Source organism: Centroberyx gerrardi, chromosome 23, assembly GCF_048128805.1.
Source record: "Centroberyx gerrardi isolate f3 chromosome 23, fCenGer3.hap1.cur.20231027, whole genome shotgun sequence".
In the NCBI taxonomy this organism is placed as follows: Eukaryota; Metazoa; Chordata; class Actinopteri; order Beryciformes; family Berycidae; genus Centroberyx; species Centroberyx gerrardi.
Window position 1 is genome coordinate 16186936 of NC_136019.1, and position 20338 is coordinate 16207273.

Here is a 20338-nt window from a genome sequence, read left to right on the forward strand (position 1 = left end):
GTACGTCTTTTAGTTGTTTGGATTGTCAAATTTTGAATTCATTTTTTGGCACTAAAAATATTTTTTTTTGTTTTGTTTTATCTTTCATTTGAAAGCATTTCTTGAAGTACTGCTCTTATTTTATTCTGTAAAGCGTTGTGCTGTGTTCTATTAATTAAAGGGGATGCTAGGGTTTGATTTGTGTGTTGACAAATGTCCTTGAGTTTTCATTTTAAAAGTCACAAACATTAAAGTTGTAACTTCCTTATCCTCCTGAAGTCTCCTCATGTCAAGACAGAACAAAATAGTGTCAAGTTTGTTCATTTTGGCCTTTAACGCCATTTCCACTGCAACAAAGTGTAATAATCTCTCATTTGATATGTACAATTGCATCCCCACATTTTAGTCTGGCATAAATCTTGATGTAAATTCATTCAATAGTGCCAAACTGATGTAAGTTATGAGGATAGGGTCTTTTTTAAGGGAAAAAGTATACATTAATGTAAAAGTAAAGACAGTTCATAACTTTGAAAGAAAACTTTATTGGCATGTCTTGTTTAACAGTACCCAACAGGCATTAGTATGTAAAGACCATTAATGTAAAAGTAAAGACAGTTCATAACTTTGAAAGAAAACTTTATTGGCATGTCTTGTTTAACAGTACCCAACAGGCATTAGTATGTAAAGACAGTAAAGCAAATGATATTCACTCACACTTAGCCCTCTGGTATAAAAACTGTTATGGCTTTGGAAGTTTGGACACCTTTTCTCTACTACCACACGTTACAGTAGCTGATTTTTGGAGGCAAGAACTCATTACATGGAGCAAATATCAGATTAACAGGATTTGTTTTTGTATGACGGTATCAATCGAGCCAGCATGTAAACAGTACAGATAGATATGACAGAAATTTTCAAGAATAATATTGTAGCGTGTCACTCAAGTGCAGACAAACTTATCCCTACCGAACAAACTGTATTAAATAGTATTACATGTATAAGGTCACTGAAAGCTGGGTAGGAATGTGATTAAAATACCAACCTACTGCCCTAAACTGTAGTGAATTAATATGTAGTCCAACATATAAATTGCCTCAACATTCCCAAACAACCAAAGCTTCTAGACTTCTAATGTACAGTTGTGAATTGACAATGGACCTTCATATTAGATTGTAAACAGGAGTAGGTAATTTCTATCAAGAATTCATTACAGTCAATTGGCTCTGACTCAACTCATGGACAGGCAAAACATTTCATAACTTACAAATGACATGGCTTTACATTTCTTAACATTGTTTTTTGACGTAGGGAATTGAATTGGTTGCTGTTATTGTCCGAATTATCTACAATAGAAAAAAATACAAAGGAAGACAAAAAGCATTGAGAGCTCCAAGTACACCTAACAAAAAAAACTTAGTGCTGGTTTTCCATTTCCCCAAAAAGTTACCAAAGTTGGTGCTTCCACAAATAAACCGTTTCAGCGTACACTTGACTCCTACCTACATGACATTCAGGTGTCAACTCATTCTGGAAATTTCAAAAACATCCAACATCATTCTGATTATACCAATATTCTACTTAATGAGAACACACTGCTGTGTCTCTTTGGCATTAAGTTTAGAACAACTGCAGTTATATAATGTCACAAATGTTGGATAAAATTTCCTGAGAGAATGTGAAGAGCAATAGGGAAAATGGAGGAGAATGCTAGAAGCCTAGGTGGAAGTTGGAATGAGAAGGAAAAGAAAAAACAAATTGTGCTGCGTTTTTGTTGACACGCTGTCAATCGTGGACGCCGGCCAGGGGCGTGCCGTCTTAGGCCATGAGGAGGCGGTGCACCTTCTGCAGCTGCTGCTGCGACAGGATGAGGCGGTGGACTTGTTCCTGTCCGCGGGTGCAGGGGATGGCAACACGACCCACAAACACCGTTCCTCCCTGCTTCTCTTCCTTGGCCTAGGAGAACAGCAGAGTATGGAGGTAAAGATCAATGATTCATCTTTAATGACAGATATGGAAAGTGAAAAAGATTCTAGAAAGCAGGTAGGTACACACTTTAACCTGGCGAAAAGTACAACTTCTTTGACAAGGGTTGAAATCTTGTGAATAGAAAAGATACACAAACCTTGGTAATGGATCATATGTAATTGGTGTATTACCTTAACAAAGGAGGAGACTGGGAAGGTGGCGAAGTCAGAGGAGGCCTTTGCTCCTGGCTGATATGACACTACATGTTCAGCTACTTCACCCTGAGAAAAAGAAGAGAAAGTAGCAAAGGTCAATTTCAATATTTGCAAAATAGCAAGAATTTGCGAAACGGGGAAAGAACTTCGGGAAAACAAAGAAGGGCATTTTACTGGCCTGCTAGTTCAGAAATTTTTTTTTTTTTACTAGGCTAATGCAACATTTTCCTTACTGGACACAATTTGAGTGGATAAAGACTGCAAATGCAGCACATAAAATCTGAAACTAACTGTCCAAATTTGCTGATTGCTAGCTGTAGCACCAGTGGCGTGATAGCAGGGACAAACGCCAGTATGTGATTGGCTGATGATGGACGATGTTGCCCGAAAGTTCAGCTGCAGACTTAATTTCTCTGGCTGTAGAAAATGAATAGACTTCCGACGCCAGGAAACAGGATGTTGAAGGGGTCGTTACCTTGAGTTTGTCCAGAGCGTTGCTGAGGCTGTGCAGTCGAGCCGTCTGCTCCAGCAGCTGGGAACTGGCACTGACTGGAAGAAACATGGGAGAGGACAGCAACAACATCAACTACTTCATACAGCTGGGAACAGCAGCTGTAGGATCTGTAAAGTCTCTTATTAATGGAACAAGTACATGCACACACACACCTGATGTCTTCCCGGTGATGTCCACCACTTTAACCTCTGCGCTGAGCTTCAGCAGTGTGGCCAGCATTTGGTCGGTCCTGCGGTAGATGCCGGTGTTGAGTCCCTCTGGAGGCGAGGAGCCCTCTTTGGCTATTTGTGGCAGTTTGGGGAGGCGGAGTGGAGGCAGGGAGGCCAGCTGGGCTCTCATCTTCTCGGCCTGGAGAGAAAAGATACTCTAGGTGAGTCTTCCCAGCCTACACAACACCAAAGTGCATGTGGGGAAACCTCAAGCAAAAGTGACAGGATTGAAAGCCAGTGTACCTTGAGCCTGTTGTTCTCGTTCTTGAGGTGTTTGATGCCGAGTCTCTGGGCCTCCACCTGCTGCCTGAGGAGAGGGGAGTCCACTATCTCCGTCGGCCCTGCCAGGGCTGGAGCCTGACCTGCTGGAGGGAGGGAGTTGAATTTCATATTAGATCTGACAGACATACAGTCACTATGACTCCATCTGCTGGGTTGTGTCTGAACAACATAATTTTTTTCAAAACTTTCTCAGACTTTGTTGCAATTCCCAAATTGTCAAGACCTAGAAGTTAAAATAATTTTCTAGATTTTCCATCCCCATGTCTTGTTTCCAATGCAAGATGGCACCCAGGTGTATAAAGCAAATGAGGAGGATACATAACCCCCACCTGCATACACACAAAAACACACACTAACTTACCTCCAGCGGTTCCCTGGACGATGGAGGCGATTCCAGTGGCAGGCGGGCCTCTGAGGCCCTCGATGGTCGCCTTTGATTGGTTACTGATGCGCTGTTTCAGCTCCGCCTTCTCGGCCTCCAACTGGTCGATGTCCGCCTGCAGAGCGTCCATCGTCTCCTCAAACTCCCTGAGGAGGAGAGGAGGGAAAGAGGAGGGTGAGGGAGCAGAGGGAGACAGAAGGGATGCACATAAGGAAATGGTGTAGAGAGAAACAGAGAGAGTGAGAGACAGTGTTACCCAGAGTGAGAAAATATGCAACAAAACATCGTGAGTAAGGTGAGAAATATTTCACACCTCAATTGCATACAATCTGCCTACAATGTGCAAATGTGTCAATCTCTTCTCTGTTTACATCTATGTCTATCATTCTTACTTCTCTTTCTTCTTGAGCAGGGCGAGGGTCTCGTCCAGTTTGGTCTGAATCTTCTCCACCCGCTCATCGGCGTCTTTGGTGGAGGTGTCCAGCTTCTTCTCCAGCAGGCTCAGACGGACGTTGGCCTCGCTCAACTCCTCTCCCTGGGAGAGAGAGGCGAGAGAGAGAGGGAAGAGTTGGGGAGACGGAAGTAGGGAGAAGAGATAGGGAGGGAGGGAGGAAGGAAAGAAAGGGGTGGGTGGGTGAGAGGGATGAGGGACAGGTAAAGAGGGGGAGGTTGTGGAGTGGGTTAGAATATAAAAATACAAGGAATGCACATAACTGCCTCTGCTAAAGTACATATGGATGTACATTGGCTCTATGTGTGTTACCTTGATCTTGAGGGACTTCTTGACCTCTTTGATGACCGTCTCTCTGTCTTCCAGTTTGACGCCCAGACCCTCGGCGTCTGTCATCTCTGCCCTGAGGGCGGCTGCTCGCATCTCCACTGGAGGAGTCTGAGGAGAGGGAGGGATGGAGGGAGAGAGAGGGGATGGAAGGCATGAGCAAGAGACGAGGAGAGGAATGGGGTGAGAGAGATTAAGGGTAGAGATGTGTAAAACAAATTCCTACTTTTGGATATTTTATCAACTTTTCTCAACAAACTGAATTCATCATGCAGGCCTGGATTATGTGATTCACCAATGTGGAAAAGCTAAGGCATATAAATACCTTGCCCTGTGGTTTGTCAGCATCATACTCTCCCTCCTGCATGGCAGTGGCCATCTTGTTCATGGTAATGATGACAGAGCTGCAGGACTGACGCAGACACTCCTGGGCGTTCACACCCTGGGAGCCGTATACCTTGGTGGAGCAAAGACCACAAAGTGTTAGAGAACAAGGAAAAGGAGATCAATTCACTATACATTTTTTTAACTGAAAACGTATCCTGACACTGTGAATTCTCCTGATGCAAAGCCCACCCAGCATGCAGGTTACAACAAATATGAATAAATATTTGCAAGTATTATTTGGCCAAGGCCTGGTCAGAGTCAGTTTTGTAATGTTGCCAAATGACCATTGTAAAATCCACACCATCTCAAATCTTTAATTTAATCAAAATAGAAAGGCAGAGAGGGAAGATTTTAGAGCATTCAAGCTAAGTGGGCAATTATTTATGTGTCAAGTATTTGGTTAAACTGTGTAGAAGAGAACATAACCTAAAACTTTTAATGATTATTTTGTTACTTACAGCCCACTAAGTTACCCCAACATCTTCACTTAAGGCATTATTGCCAATCTACTGCACCATAAAGTTGCCGATGTGTCATATCGTTTTTTGGACCATGTACATTTTCTGAAGCCATGTGTAATATAAATTACAGATGAGTATCAGGCAAATGCCACATGGCTAATAACAGTCACTCTACCTGCTCCACAGCCTTGAAGGTGTTATCCTCTAGTTTGAGAGCGTTGAGCCCCTCCTGTTCAGCCAGCGGAGCCACCATCTGAGCTCCGGCTGCAGCCACTTCCTGCAGCACAGCGACCACGCGGGTCAGCTGGCGCCTGCACTCCGTCAGCGTCTCCGCCACCTGCCGTTGGTAAGATGACATGTCAATCAAACATACACTGTAGATCAATCATGCAGGAGATATAGTGACAGTGGTCCCGCCTTCTCAGATTTAACTTGTATTCTATCCCACATCAACCATCACACTGACTCATTTATTCACTGCTAACATGCTGTGCTTTGCCTGTGCTTTGGAGGATGCTGATCATTGGACCACAGAGATGTCAATCAAACAGTAATGTGTGTGTGTGTGTGTGTGTGTGTGTGTGTGTATCCCATACCGGTGGTCCAAAATTGAGAGCGGCAGGTACTCCAACTACGTCTGTTCCAGGCATGCGGCGTCGGATCTTCTTACAGAACTGTCTGATGTCGGAGCAGGAAGTGTCCAGGTCCTTCAGAAGGACGGCGAGGCCAGAGCTCTCCTGACCCGCCGCCAGGAAGGCCCGCAGACGAGCCACCTCCGCTCCCATACAGTCCAGGGCACTCTGGGTAAACTGGAGGTGGGGAGGGGTCAAGTTTGTCAGTTATTCACAAAAATCAGTCAGACTGATATTTAAACTGCTTTGATTTCCAGATAAGAGCAGCTCCAAAATGACTGCCATTTGCTATATTCTTATTTATATTATATATTCATATCATATCGCTATGTCTTATCTTAGATAGAAAAAAAGAGCTACATGTGAGTCAGTAAGTTTCCTGCATGACAGCTATGTACTTTTTCCTTGATAAAACAGACAACTATACAGACTGCATAGAAACTAATCTGCTCCTGTTTGCAGTGCAGTTTAGTGATATGTTCAAAAGCCTGATATCTAGGGGAAAAAATGGAAAATCACATGGTTGAGGAAGCTTAAGTACCTTGATGTGGTCGGCCAGCTGCACTGTGCAGTCCTCAGTGTGTTCTGACAGATGGATGCTGTATAGTTGCTGGAAGACAGAACAGCAGTTATAGGTGAGAGTAAACACAGTATTCTATCAAGTCTACACGTTTGTGTTTAAATGGCATTTACTCTTAGTGGATGTAGAATGTGTTCTGGATCCCATGTACATATGAGCGTATACATACATATACAAATATGAGTGTACACTGTATGTTTTTATTTGGTAGTGCTTGGTGATATTAGTGAGTGGCTCTACCTGTAAAGCTTAGTCTTGCTGGTCTTTATGTCAGACAACCAAAGTCCAACAGGCACTGAGACTCATTGAAAGCCATGACATGTTAATTTCCTAATGTATTATATATAATATCTCAATGTGACGTATCCAGGTGACTTGAGTTCCTGCCTGTATGCCTGTGTGTGTGATGAATGTGTTTTTAGAAGATAGATAGGACGCTGGCGAGCTCTTTAATGTAAAACCCCCTGTTTTGTTTACCTGGTAGTACTTGATGGCCTTGGTCAGGGGCTCCACCTGAACGGTCTCGTCCAGTTGGTCTTTGTGCAGCAGGTCGATGAAATAATCCAGAGAGCGCTCGTGGACGCTCATCTCTGAGTACAGAGTGCCCATCCGCTTGAACACCTCCACGCTACAGGAATTCAGAGCCCTAGAAACAAGGCAGGGAAGAGGGGGAAGAATAGAGAGGCCCATGTTGTTACTGAATTAAGCCTATACATCAATCAGCAGGTAAACAATTTACGTAATCAAAAAGCAATTAGACACCAATGAAATGTAACAGAATTTGACACATCCGATTCTCCTGCTACCAATTATCTGATCATTCACCTGACCTTGAGTGAGGATTTACTAGTAAGATTATTAGATTTGGTTACAGGGAAATATGTATAAGTGATCAATATTAAGATTATTTTTTGTTACCAATTCCACTATAAAGTGAAGGAGCTGAAATTTAAAAGGTTACTGTTATATCTTTAAATTCGAAATCCCTGTTTATTAAAAATAGAACTTTAGATCATTAGTTTCTGTCATTTGAGAAAAATGCTTCTGATAAAATCTACTTCCATTACAGAGATCTAATATCTTCCCATGAGTGAAAAATAAAGACAATCAGGACACTGCTTTTATTGCTGACTAAGTCACACATGGCTCTTGACTCATTCTCAAAGGTGTCAGATACCAATATCCTATATATCCAATATCCTAGCCTGTTAACGGCCTGATATCTAACACCAGTGTTGGTGAATCCCTATCTTGCGCTCCGGTCTCACACAGATACACCAGTGATGAAGCTGCTTACTGTTCATATTTGTGCAGGGTGGCCTGTAGCAGGGTGAGGGAGTAGACCAGTCCTGAGGCGAAGCTGAGCTGTTCTCCTGGAGGTCCTCTCATCCCCGTCGCTTCGACCGGGTTCCCGTTCAGGTCAAACTTCTCCTGGGCCTGCTTGCTGATCAGCTCAGCCTAAAGGGGAGAGGACACAAGGCACACACACACACACACACACACACACACACATCAGGTACAAAGACAGATTAAGAACAATAGAAGTAATTCAGATATAGGAATCAAGTTTACGTACAGTCATAATTTTTAAAAACACGCATGTACACACTTGCCCACTTCCCTAATCAGTGTTATGGCTTCTTAATTCACACTCACAAAGACACAGACACAGCCTCGTACCTTGCAGATGAGCCTGGGGATGAGCAGGAGCACCAGTATACAGTCGTGGTCGCCCCCGTGGCGGAGGAAGGAGTCGGGCATGAAGGAGGTGAGGAGGGACACCTGTCTGTTTGCCTGGCCCACCTCCATCTTCCTCAGCTCCATCTCAATGGCCTGGGGACACAGATTGAGATTGTTAGTCTGTAAGGAAGTAAGAGAATGAAGGCCACCGACCACAATAGCCTTCACAGTGGAAACTACAGCCCTATATAGAGCACATCACTAATGAAAACAAATCATGATGATGCCATGTGACAGCTAGGCCTATAGGTGCCACTGGACTGGTAAAATCCTATTCATCCTCATCCCTAGCGTGATGACGCATGCTTGTCTCCTACCTTGGCGTAGGCTTTGGTCTCTGCAAACTTGATCTTGAAGTCAAAGAGCTCTGCAGGAGGCTGCTGAACCTGCTCAGCGTTGGCATTCTGCTGGTTGGTCAGCTCTCTGTTGGCCTCCTAATGCACAGAGAAAAGCACAAACACATAAATATATAGACACACACACGCACACACACAGACTCGACAGTGCAGTGAGCACCTTGTGGTCTCAGGGTGTCTGCAAGTTCCATCGAGTTAAATTTAAAACTTTTTAAGACCTTTAAGTGCCAGTTAGAATGAAACGCAAGATCAATTTCACCAATGAAAGAAATGTGATAATAAAATGTTAGACCTGTCAGAATATGGGTGCATGTCTGGGCTGATTTCTAAAAGAAAAATAGTGCACCAAGAAACTGAAACATTTCTAAGACTTCTAAAGCTAAATTTAAGTAAGTTAAAATGCTTCATTTAACTGTATTCAAGACCTTTGAATGCCTTGAGTTTACAGAATATATTTTCAGACATTTTAAGACTTTTTCAGGACCTGCACACAGAGCCGTAGCCTCTAGTGCATCCTCCGCTCATGTCCTTGAGTATGTGTGTGCTTCCATCTCTCCACCCACCTGTAGCCTGCCAGTGAGCTCCCTGTATTTGTTGATGGTCTGCTGGTAGTCGGCCATGGTCTCCTGAGCGGCCTCCACCCTCTTTTGGGCTTCTCTGAGCTTCACTCCACTCATGTCAGAGTGCTCCCTCAGCTCCATCTCCGTCTCCCTGGCGTTCTCCTGCAGCTCGTCATTCATCTCGTTGATGGCCTCCTATTGGTGGAGGAAGAAAAGTCAGGGGTCACTGAGATATCGATCAAAGGGAGATGTGTTACTTGCTAAAAAATATCTTCTTCTTTGGCTCTCCTTAACTCGTATTCTATTTTGGAAAAATGGAAAAAAAGTCATGTATTCACTTCTGTTCACCTTGAACATACACACACATATATATATATACACACACAGTATATTATATATAAAAAAAAATTCTGTAAACTTCAGGACTGAATTTGTGTAATTGTCTAAGGAGGACTAACATGCATGTAAGAGCATCATAAAAGTTGCTTTGCTGACCAGATCAGTGACGGTCTCTCTCAGCTCTCTGACTTTCTCCTCCAGGTCCAGGTTCCTCTCTGTCAGGGTCTCCACCATCTCCTCTGAGCCCAGAGCAGCATCCACCTGGTAAACACACACACACACACACACGTACAGTTCAATTATGAGATGACAAAGTAACAAGAACATTGTCCTCTCTGTTCATTTAAATGCTCATACTAAGGAAGAAAGAAGTAGCTCAACCTAAACCTGTTCTGTCATGAGCTACATTTCAATTTCAACTTCATTTCTTTTAATATCAGGATAGTGCAGTGTCATGAAAGCTGTATCATCTCTCATTCAAACGCTCTCCCTCTAACCACTTCAGCCCACTGGTCTCCTTGGGCAGATACCACTCTTTTCTCTCCTGCCTCTCTGACTTTACCTGTTCTTTCAGTTCATCGATAGTGGCCTCGGCCTGCTTCGTATCCTCCTGCAGTTTCTCCTTCTGGCTCCTCAGGGTCTCCAGCTCAGTGTTCTTCTTCTCCATCTGCTTCTGCAGCTTCACGTGCTCCTGTTTCTCCGACGCAGACAGGTCACGCATCCTGAGGAGGGACAGGGGAGTTAAAACACAATTTGTTTTCCACTTGGTTTCTATCTAGTATGTTCAGAGAAAGATTCAAATCTTCAAAATGACAGCAGAGAGGGTTATTTCTCCATGTGCTTCTTCTCCAAGTATGTCATCACTTCTCTGTTTCTATTCAAAGTATAAAGTCCTCACATTTAAACATGAACATACCACCTATTTTAAACAGTACACGTCTATTCACAAATGTATATTTCTGAAATGTATACTTCAATCAAAAGCCAGAATTAATTTGTCCAGCTCGTTTCCCAAAATATAATCCCTCAAGAAATATTGTTACTTTTTCTGTATGGGACCAACCAGAAAAAGGCCTCCAGCTCTTTTTAGAGACGACGACATGTGACTGACCTGACCAGCGCCTCTTTCAGCCTGCCGTTCTGCTCCTCCAGCTGTTTGACATGGTAACTTGAGGCGGCTCCATCTGAGCCTGGAGGAGAGAAAGGGAGTCAGATGTGAGAGAGAGAAGAAGATGAAAAGAGGAACAGAGAAATGATGGGAGGGAAAGAGAGAGATTTAGGAGCTGTGGGCGTTTATGGAATAGTGCGTAGGATGCACGCGCTGTTCGTTCTCCCCATCTCTCCCCTTACGCACCTTTCTCTTCGATCTCATGCTTCAGGATCTCCAGGTCCATGGAGAGCTCCTCCACTTTCTCTTTCAGCGAGTCCACCTCCACCTGCAGCGACTCCACCCGCTCCTCGGCCATCTCCTTGTCCAGCGTGGCCATCTCTATGGCGTCCGCCGTGTCCGACATCTCCTCCATGTAGCGGTCCTTGGCCTCCTGCGCCTCGCGAGCTTCCTGGGAGGAGGAGGTGCAAAATAACTGTAGATGCACATAGACTGAGGCGCTACAGTGTAATTCATATTTTCTCCATACATTTCTACTTAGTTCTTGATGTAGGAAATCAAGTTGCATGATATGTAACACCCCCCATTTGGAATATTCACATTTATATTGTATTTTAATTTGCTGTATCCTGTTATTATTTTGTGACTAGAACGACCCAATGTCCACATGGTGATTGTGTATGTTTCATCTCATCTTAACGCCCTGGCACATTTATGCACAACAATATACTGTATATATTAGATTCATAGATTCTTGCCCAATGTAGCTTCTGGATTTCTGGACTTTTCCATCTATCACTCAGCTTCCCATTTACCTTCTTGCACTTTTTTTTTTTAACTTTCTCTCTCCGTCCTTCCTAGCTACACAACCAACCATCTATCTTCTTTAGAGTCTAATGTACCTTCTTGGCCTCTTTGAGTTGTTTCTGCAGCTCGGTCTGCTGCTCCTGCATTTTGGTCTTCCACTCCTGGAGCTGCTCCAGCTGGATCTTGTGTTTCTCCAGCTCCTTCAGCTTGGCCTTGTCCTCCGTCCGCTTCATCTTCAAGGTCTCCAGCTTCTCCTCCAGGTCCTTCACCTGGCCTCGCAGCGACTCCTCCTCCTGAGAAGGACGGATGGATGGAGGGATGGCAGGAAAGAGGGAGAGCAGGAGGGGAGAAGGAGTCAGTCAAGAGTTAACATCATGAAATAAATATTTTGGCTTTTACAGATTTTGTTCCCCAAGCATGGCTGCATATTTTCAAGATTTTCTTTTCAGATAGTAGGGAAAGAAAACATAGCAAAAAATAGCAAAAAAAAATCAATCTGATCCCACCACCAAAAACCCATAATAAGGTGATTACTGTGAATTTTAATGTCCATCATTCATCAATAATTTCCTCAATTATGTGGCTTAAACCTCTTAGTTAACCACGGATGGAAAGAGAGGGCCTCAACAGCACCCTCTGTCAAAAAAACACAGGGAAGTGCAATGCAGTAGTGAAGGAAGAAGAAACCATTTCCTGCTCACACACACTGGTGGAAGCCAACATTGCCCATGTCCATTGCCTCAAAACGTAAAACCATGCATCATGACCATGAAATTCAGTAACATGAAGCACTGTGGGGACATTACAAAACCATAATGAAGTACTGAGGAGTAGTGCTGGGGTCATATGGGGCCTCCGTGATTTAAGAGTTTGTTAGTCAACTCATCATGCCAGATATCATCAGCATGCGTGCAGCCATTAGATGATAACTCTACCTGCTTGGACATGGCAGGTTCCACCTGGTCACACAATGACAACACGGATGGAATGGGACAGATTCATTAAGAAAATGCACGTGATGACAAATTAAAACAAAATGATCAAGTGTGACATACAGTCAAAAGTGGAAGTACTGCAAAAGTTAACTATAGTCTTTAAAAGGGCACAAGTCAGTCTTTTGTGCTGTTAACTGCTCTACAGTGTAATATGGGTTTCACATTAAGAGATAAATGAGTCAGAAGAACAGGCTGTCACCTTCTGATTACAGGTCTTTAGGCAACAGCAAATCAGACACACACTGTCCCAATACATCAGCTTTTGACTGTATCACATTCCTTGATGGAAAAAGTACACTCAACAAAAAGTTATGGATTTGCTGCGCATATCTTGTTTTCAATGACACCAACTAGACTTTAAAATGCACTGTGCACAAAAAACACTACAATAAAGACTCACCTTGCTCGGGGTGGCGGGGGCCGGGGTTGCCATTGCCGCAGGCGTCCCGCTGGGCTGAGGCACGACGGGGGCCCCCAGTGCACCCTGGGAGGATAGGCCCGCCTCGCTGACATCACCGGACAGAGAGGAGGAGAGGCTGACCCGAGATGTCTGCTGACAGAGGCAGGAATGTGTGGGATGGAAAAGAGGAGGGAGGAGAGGAAAGAAAAAGAGAGAGAGCAGAGAAGTGATGGTTAGAGAGAAATAAACAAGTGAACATCTTACAGCTTACAAAGAAAATCAGACAGGCGTCCACATTGTGGAGTACTACCCAACATCGTGAATGCCAACATACAACCAGCACCAGAACAAGAACTCTGATGAACCCAGAAAAAGAGTGAAGATCCCATTCTAGGCTGTGCCGCTAGATTAATCTCGTGAACTTGCGCTAGTTTATGTGGTAAAAATACAATAATCCTCATAACTTCATGCGCCTTCCAGGACCAAACATCACCCCAGTGACCGGTTTTCAGTGACCAAACATTTCACCACTCCCAGTGACGACAGGACAGGTGAAGTACTGCGAGTTGACGGAGCGTACCATGAGCAGCGAGGGGGAGCGGCTGGAGGAACGTACCAAGAGGGAGGGGAGGGAGGTGGCAGAGACCAGACGACCTGGCGTGCCCCACTGTTATCGTCATAAGGAGATATTCATAAAACTTAACAGCAGGGTTAGCTTGACATTACAGAATGAATAAGTGTTTTCATATACATAAATGTGAATTCCCAGGTCAGTTTTACCCACCATCCTCTTCTGATCATTTGCATGTTCCATATGAATTCATAAAAAGCACATTACAGTGCAAAAACTACCACCTGCTCTAGTCACTTAACATGTTGATTTTCAAGGAGAATATCGCTGAGAATGTGTCTCCATCACAGTAATCACATCCCTGGTATATTTATGAATATGTTAAAAGTACCAAGCCGCAGAGCTTGTGCACATCAATGCTATAACCGGTGAGTTTTATGAATAAAGGTTGTGTACTGCTAATTATATATAATAATATAAATACTGCTAATGCATCCTAATCACTTGCATTCTGTAAAAAAAAAAGGTTTTAACATTTATGGCGACTTTTTCTTGAAAGAAATAGTGAGTTTTAAAATGAGTGTGTGCTTGCATTATTTAAAGCTCTGAAACATGATTGCATGGTTCATATGAATATATCAACTTAAAAGCAACCCAATTAATATGAAAACAATATGTTAAACGTATATTGAGAAGCCATGGAGTAGCCAAGTTCATCTCCATAACCTGCCTGCCATGTGTTTGATTGTCCAAAGCACCACAACCTCCATACAAAAGGACTAATGGCTATAAGCACAAACGCTGAAGTGCTTCTAGCAGTGTCAGTATAACTGTAATAGCTGAGGCTGTATAGACCATTATTACAGTCTCTATGATAATTTCATGAATCTCTTTAAAATCACATAATCCTTAAGTCTCATTTGATATCACATACTGTCATTCTATGACTTTGTAATTTTGTGTGTTTCAACTTTTACCAACTTTGGTAATTTACTACTTGATACACTCCGCACTCCTCAGACTGACTGTAGCGACACTAGGTTCTTGTCACAGTCTAACTAATATACTGTAGTTATCCAATAATCTATCTTCCCTTGCCCTTTTGAAGGGCGATCAGGTGAGTTGACAGGTGAGCATTTCAAGTATGTGGTTCTTACCGTAATGGACAAAAAATGCACAACCTTTGAAAAGATTTCAAATATTTGAAGAGGTACCCTTGATTTAACTTGCCAAGCACTTCAACACACTCAAAAAGTTGAAACATCAGTAACACAAGTTTCAGAGGGTCTCGCAATGTTTGGGAGGGAGGGTAACACAAAATTTACTGCAAGTATGGAAAGCTAGGGGGAAAAATGTCCCCATTTTCTGTCATACTAATTTGAAACCTTTCACAGTTAACTGGTGTTTTGCCCCAGTCTGCTGTGTTGCTGTCTGAGCTCCCTGCAGGTCTGTCTGCTGAAGACAAGCTCACCTTGGCAGAGCGACGGGTAGAGGACTGGAGGAGAGGAGGAGGGGATGAGTTGCAGAGAGGACATAGAGGGACAGACACACACACACACACGCACGCACACACACACACATACATATACACACGCACACGTCCAGTGGAGAAGCAAGGGAAGAGGTTAGCAGCACACAAGAAACATCCTCATTGTTAGTCTACAGCCACTGATCACAGCTTTGAAGCCATTTTTGAATTCATAGTCATTAAACAATCCTTGGTGACTCAAGCCAATAAAATGTGAACTCATGCAATAACAATGATATTACAGAGGAGAAACTGCAGTGGCTCATAAGGATCCAAGAGGAAGGACTCACAAACACCATCTCAATGCCTTGAAATAGTTGAGTTTTGGCCTCTAAATGTGAGCATGCTGGATGCCTTCACCAGGAAAACAAAAAAAGTGAACAAACAAAAAATGTCTACAGTACAAAACGATGAGTGGCCAAAGAAAACCAGAAAGGAAAATATGGTGAAAATTATGTTTATCAGTGAAACACATGAGTGACGTCTTGATGTCCCGTGCAAAAGTAAACATATCAATCTGCCACTTCAATACGAAAGATGAGTTTCAACTCAAGTGCGATGAACAATGACCAAGGCAAAGGCAAATGTGCTGAATTTGAATATTTCTACCTTCTTAATGTTCACAGGTGTCTGCAAAGGATTTTCAGAAAAACAAAGATGAGAAGTCAGATTAACAGGTGAGAAGCTAAAGAGAAAAAGAGTACCAGTCTGCCACCTACTGTACAAAAGAGGAAAAAAATTGAGGAGTGGAGGTGTAAGGAGAAATCTGAAACAAAGTACCTCTGCTCAGAAACACAGAGCGAAGGAGAAACCAAAGAATTAATGGAAACAAGTCCAGGGTCACATCACTACTATCTGAAATGGATTTAGGTACTTTTCTTGGATTGATTGGTCTTGTCTAGCACAATTAAACCGACTCAACTGCCCTAGAAAGGGCAAACGTTTCCCATTTCTCATTCCATGCACACAAAAGCAAACTCTCAAACTAAATGAAGGAGTGTCAGTAATTTACTTAACCAGCTCTAATATATGGACATGCAAACAGTGAAGTGCAAGCCATATTTCACAAATCTACATATCCACAGAGATCCAACCATCTTCAAATGGGGGTTATATATTATCAGAGGACAAAAAAGCAATAGGTAATTTATGCTTGCTTACCTGTTTGGTTGTTTTTGGAGTCTCAGGAATGTCTGAGGGGAAATGAATTAAGTATTATTATTAAAAATTGCATTGTCTGTTTTGAGTGCATGGCCTATTCAATGTTTAAATGGTGTGCTTACTGCACAGAGTAAGGTTACTATTCATACCTCAGTCTTTTCATTCATTCATTCATTCATTATGCATATATGATTCAAAAGCAGGAGTTCCAGACAATCAGGACAAAATCCAATCTGTTTTATTCAATCCACCCCACAGCAGTGCTCCTTGCCCACCTTTCTGCTTGGGTATCTTGGCTGTGCCGGAGTCAGGAGTGTCTGGTGAGGTGGCGCTGGAGCCTTCTCCCACCACCTGGATCTGTACAGACAGAGAGAGATGGGGGTGTGGTCAGGACAACACAAGAGGCAGACAAGAGGAGAAAACATGGAAGCAGCAACAAGGAAATCTTCATTAGTAATGACAGTAAATACTGTAAAAAGAAAAGACATTTCCCTGAAGAAAAAATAAGGGTCTCGAAAACATGATTCTATTTGTTTCTACCAGTTTAACTGACTGTGCTGTCAGTGCAACATTTGGACAGGGGACAAAAAAACAAGATTGTCTGACATCCTACAACAGTATTAACTTTTTTCATAAGAATGACAGTATGCGTGTTTGATTATTGGTGACTGGACAAACATAAGGGAGGTGACCATTCCATCCATTGCCGGTGGAAATTCCCTTGCCAATTTTTTTGCAGATTTAAATTGCCTTGATATTGGGTAATTTAAAATGTAGGCTAGTGCAAGACACTAAGGGTTTCCTGTGGTGTAGGACAAGTATAGATAGCTGCCTTGACAAAAGAACACCCAGCCACGACTATAAAGCCCTAAAAATTCCAAAACTCCTGCTTTGATCACAGGGTGTAACTGCAGCATCTGCTGGACAAAAGCAACATTGCGAACAATGGGGATCATAATATTTCGGGAGCAAGCACCAAATCATGCGACTAAAGTTTACCAACTGTTAGAACTTAAACTAACATTAAAGACATATTATCAGCACACCGGGGTGTAAAATGCTGGTAGTTTAGCTCTGTTAGCAAGTAAGTCAGGTCAAATTATTTCCCTCATGCCACTGCAAACCATGACTTTGCACTGTCTTCTTCTCTGTATTTACTGGTATATACTTTGGTAACCTACCTAAGCTGATAATTATGTGACTTTTCAAACACAATGCAAACTAATTTAATTGAGGTACTTTTCAATTGAAATCATGACACCTATCATCGTGAAACACTGGGGATCAGCGATATATATGATGACAATCGGTTGCTAGGGGGATGTATACTATGGCCCAACCCTAGTGTGTATCCATATAAACAGTTCTCATTATACCACAACGCATTTATTTCACTTGCCTGGGACTGTCTGACAAATATCCCGTGGTTTTCCTCGCAAGTGAAGTAGCGTTTGCCCTGCACGGTGCCGTCGTTCTTGCCCTTGGCCTCGTCCAGGATGACGCCCACCCATTTCCCCGTGGCAAAGAGGGTGGCACCCACGTAGGCAACGGTGCCGCGCTGACCCTTCCCTATCACCTCCACTACAGAGCCAACCTTGGAGAGGAGAGGAGGGGAGATTGTCAGCCATTAAGCCATCCAACACATCAAAACTTGTACCTGTATTGAAAAGTGCCCTACCTTGGCAGGCTTACTGCTCTCCACCGCTCCTCCACTGCTCATTTTGCTGATCACTGGGCTGGTCAGCTGGAGGGGTGGGGGGTGGAGAGGATACAGATGGAGAGAGAGAGGGATGAAAAGGGGTAGGAGAAGGGTGATGAGGGTGTGGGAAAGGAGGGAGAGAGAAAGGTGGGAGGGGGAGAGGAGAGAAAGGTTAAGGGCCAGGGGGAGAGAGAAAGAGAAAGAGGGAAATGGAGATGGAGGAGGAGGCGAGAGAGAGAGAAATAGGTCATCGCATGCCAAAGAAAATGCATTTTTGACAGCAAACACTCTTCATTCTTGGTATCTGCTTGATATGTTGATCTTGGTCACTAGACTTAGCCTAACTAATCACTTAACATGTTGATTTTTTTTTAACAAGTAAGTGTGATGACAAAATATTTTCAGAAATGACCACCAGGCCCAAAACAAACAGCTATTTGTTGTGTTTTACATGACAACCTGTGACACCTGTGATTTTTTAACAGAGTGTACAGAGTGACATCAGTGTGCAATGCATGCCCCCCACTCCATCTATTGTCATGAAACAAGAAAGGAGTCAATGATAATAAATGATAGGAGAGCCCTCAGGCCACACATAAACACACTCACACAGCCAGTCATATGGCCCGGGCCACAACAGACATCCTAATAAACAAGCCATCATACTGTCTCGCTCATACAAAGAGGCTCATTCAGGATGAACTGGGTCTGTGGCAGAGCATAAGACTTTTATAGGGCTGTGAGGACATGTGAACTTCACGCTGCCTAATGGGTTTAATCCACAGGGCAGAAAGCTGGAGAGACAAGCCTGATCATTGCTCTATGGTGGAAGCAGCGACACTGGATTTTCTTATTTTCAGTGATAGTTTTGCAGAATCTTCTCAAGTCAATACCATCTAGGATTCATGGCAACAACAGTATGCCTATATTTTAAACAAAAAGGACATCTTCATCTTTTCTTCAAGGTAATCTAGAGTTAGCCTACTTACAGTTTTACCATTCAAAACTCTTGATCTGATGAAGTAAACGGAACAATGCTACACGGCGACTCTTACATCCACTACATGGTAAGTACCACCAATCTGGTCTTGTTTCATTTTTACCATTATTATTAAACCACTTCTAATGAACAAATGCATCAAAGATTAGCAGTGACTTAAGTCAAATAAAATAATATTATTTAACATTTAATGTCCATGCTACTCACCCGGGGGGTATAAGAATGTCGCCTGTTCATAGCCATAATGACTAAGTTAGTTAAGTTGGTTACACCTCCAGTATAAAGATACAACTCTAGAGCTACTATTTCTCTACTTCCACATCCCTCCTTCCGAGAGAGGGAGAGAGGAGAGAGGGAGAGAGGAGAGGACAAAACGTGAACGCGATCTCAGGGAGGGATCCCAGTGATGCATCACGAAACGTCATGGCCGTTTTGAATGGGGAAAGGGAGGGCAATGTAATGTCTAGCTGTGTTATGGCTTTCACACGTCCACGTAGGCTCTATGGATGTGGTTACCAGAGGAGCCAAATGGCATTTTACGTCAATACTTAAGTAAAAAAAGAATAGTTAGCTAATTAAATGTAGTGACAAGATCATGACTTCTTCCCTACATTTAATTTTAACTGTGGCTTGCTAGTAGGTAGGCTACATGGCACCTGTCATTGAGCTAAAACGTCAATCCACAAAAACACTCAATAATATAAATATTTCAGTGAGAAGTATCTAGTAGTGTAATAGCTAAATAATCTATTCCACTCATTGTTAAATCATATACTCCTATTTTTAGAAGTTATCTAACGTAAACCTTAAGTAACATGGCCTCAGACAATCAAAACAATACCAGCTGACTAACATTGGCTAATGTCGCAACTTGATAGCTAGCTAGCTAATAACTACATTAACGTTAACTCTGTTTCAGTTACAGTTGCATTCTTTCAACAAACCACATTCAAGTTAGTGATATGACCATAGCAACTAGAAAATAATTCAGATTTTATTGAACGTTATATCAGGACAACACAGCGTTAGCTAACTGTAGCTAACTAGGCTTACGACGTTAGCAAGCAAGCTAAAGTCAATAAAGCTATGGTGAGATAACTTGACAGGTAGCTAACGTTAAATAGCGGACTTTTGTCACTTACCTGGCATGCACGAAGATACGTTTCTTAAAATGTGGCTGCTATTGGTGTCAAAGTGCACTAACAATATCCTGGATGATAAATCGTTTAGCTTCCTAACTGACTGGTGCAGTTTAGGGTCAGCAGAGAGGAAGAAAAGATGTGCGAGAAATCCTACGGTCACTTCCGTTTCTGCTACAGCCACTTCCGGTGAGGCATAAACTTGGACCGACATGAAATACACATTGATAAATAATTTCTCATAAACATCCACTTGCACAGAACAGTCAAACAGAAGTTACAGAACAATTAACTGAACCAGAACATTTGTTTTTTACTCAGTAAGCTAAGAAAATATATAATGTACAATAATGTCCATTGCAATTCAGCATTGTAAAAAGTAAACTTTCTTTAGCAGCCCACATAGGCCTATAATTACAACCCTGCTGTAACAGTCCTGGAAATACTCCGATAATACGTTGCACGCATATTGGAGACTGGCTCCGACTCTATAAACAAAATAAACTAGGATAGCTGCATGTTTGAAAATAATTTTGAACACTGTCATTTAA

General features: G+C 42.7%; 1 protein-coding gene across 2 annotated transcripts; it reads right to left on the reverse strand.

Annotated features, from left to right (window-relative positions):
- Positions 1-598: 598 nt before the first annotated feature.
- Positions 599-19909, reverse strand: LOC139929989 (dynactin subunit 1-like). 2 transcript variants are annotated; one of them, XM_078291803.1, is made up of 28 exons: positions 19791-19909; positions 17628-17693; positions 17349-17543; positions 16225-16306; positions 15950-15981; positions 12690-12842; positions 11390-11587; positions 10734-10938; positions 10491-10569; positions 9942-10101; positions 9536-9640; positions 9044-9235; positions 8442-8558; positions 8065-8217; positions 7682-7842; positions 6862-7030; positions 6346-6414; positions 5769-5981; positions 5348-5509; positions 4650-4781; positions 4310-4435; positions 3939-4081; positions 3526-3692; positions 3126-3247; positions 2826-3021; positions 2635-2708; positions 2136-2225; positions 599-1932 (listed from the first exon to the last, which is right to left on the reverse strand). In XM_078291803.1, the coding sequence occupies exons 2-28, from the start codon at positions 17667-17669 to the stop codon at positions 1795-1797; spliced, it is 3675 nt and encodes a 1224-aa protein (XP_078147929.1). In that variant the 5' UTR covers positions 17670-17693; positions 19791-19909; the 3' UTR covers positions 599-1794. The 2 variants fall into 2 exon arrangements, with proteins under 2 accessions (XP_078147929.1, XP_071779181.2); XM_071923080.2 differs by lacking the exons at positions 12690-12842; positions 15950-15981; positions 16225-16306; ... (1 more) ...; positions 17628-17693; positions 19791-19909 and adding an exon at positions 12230-12248.
- Between the last annotated feature and the right edge of the window lie 429 nt (positions 19910-20338).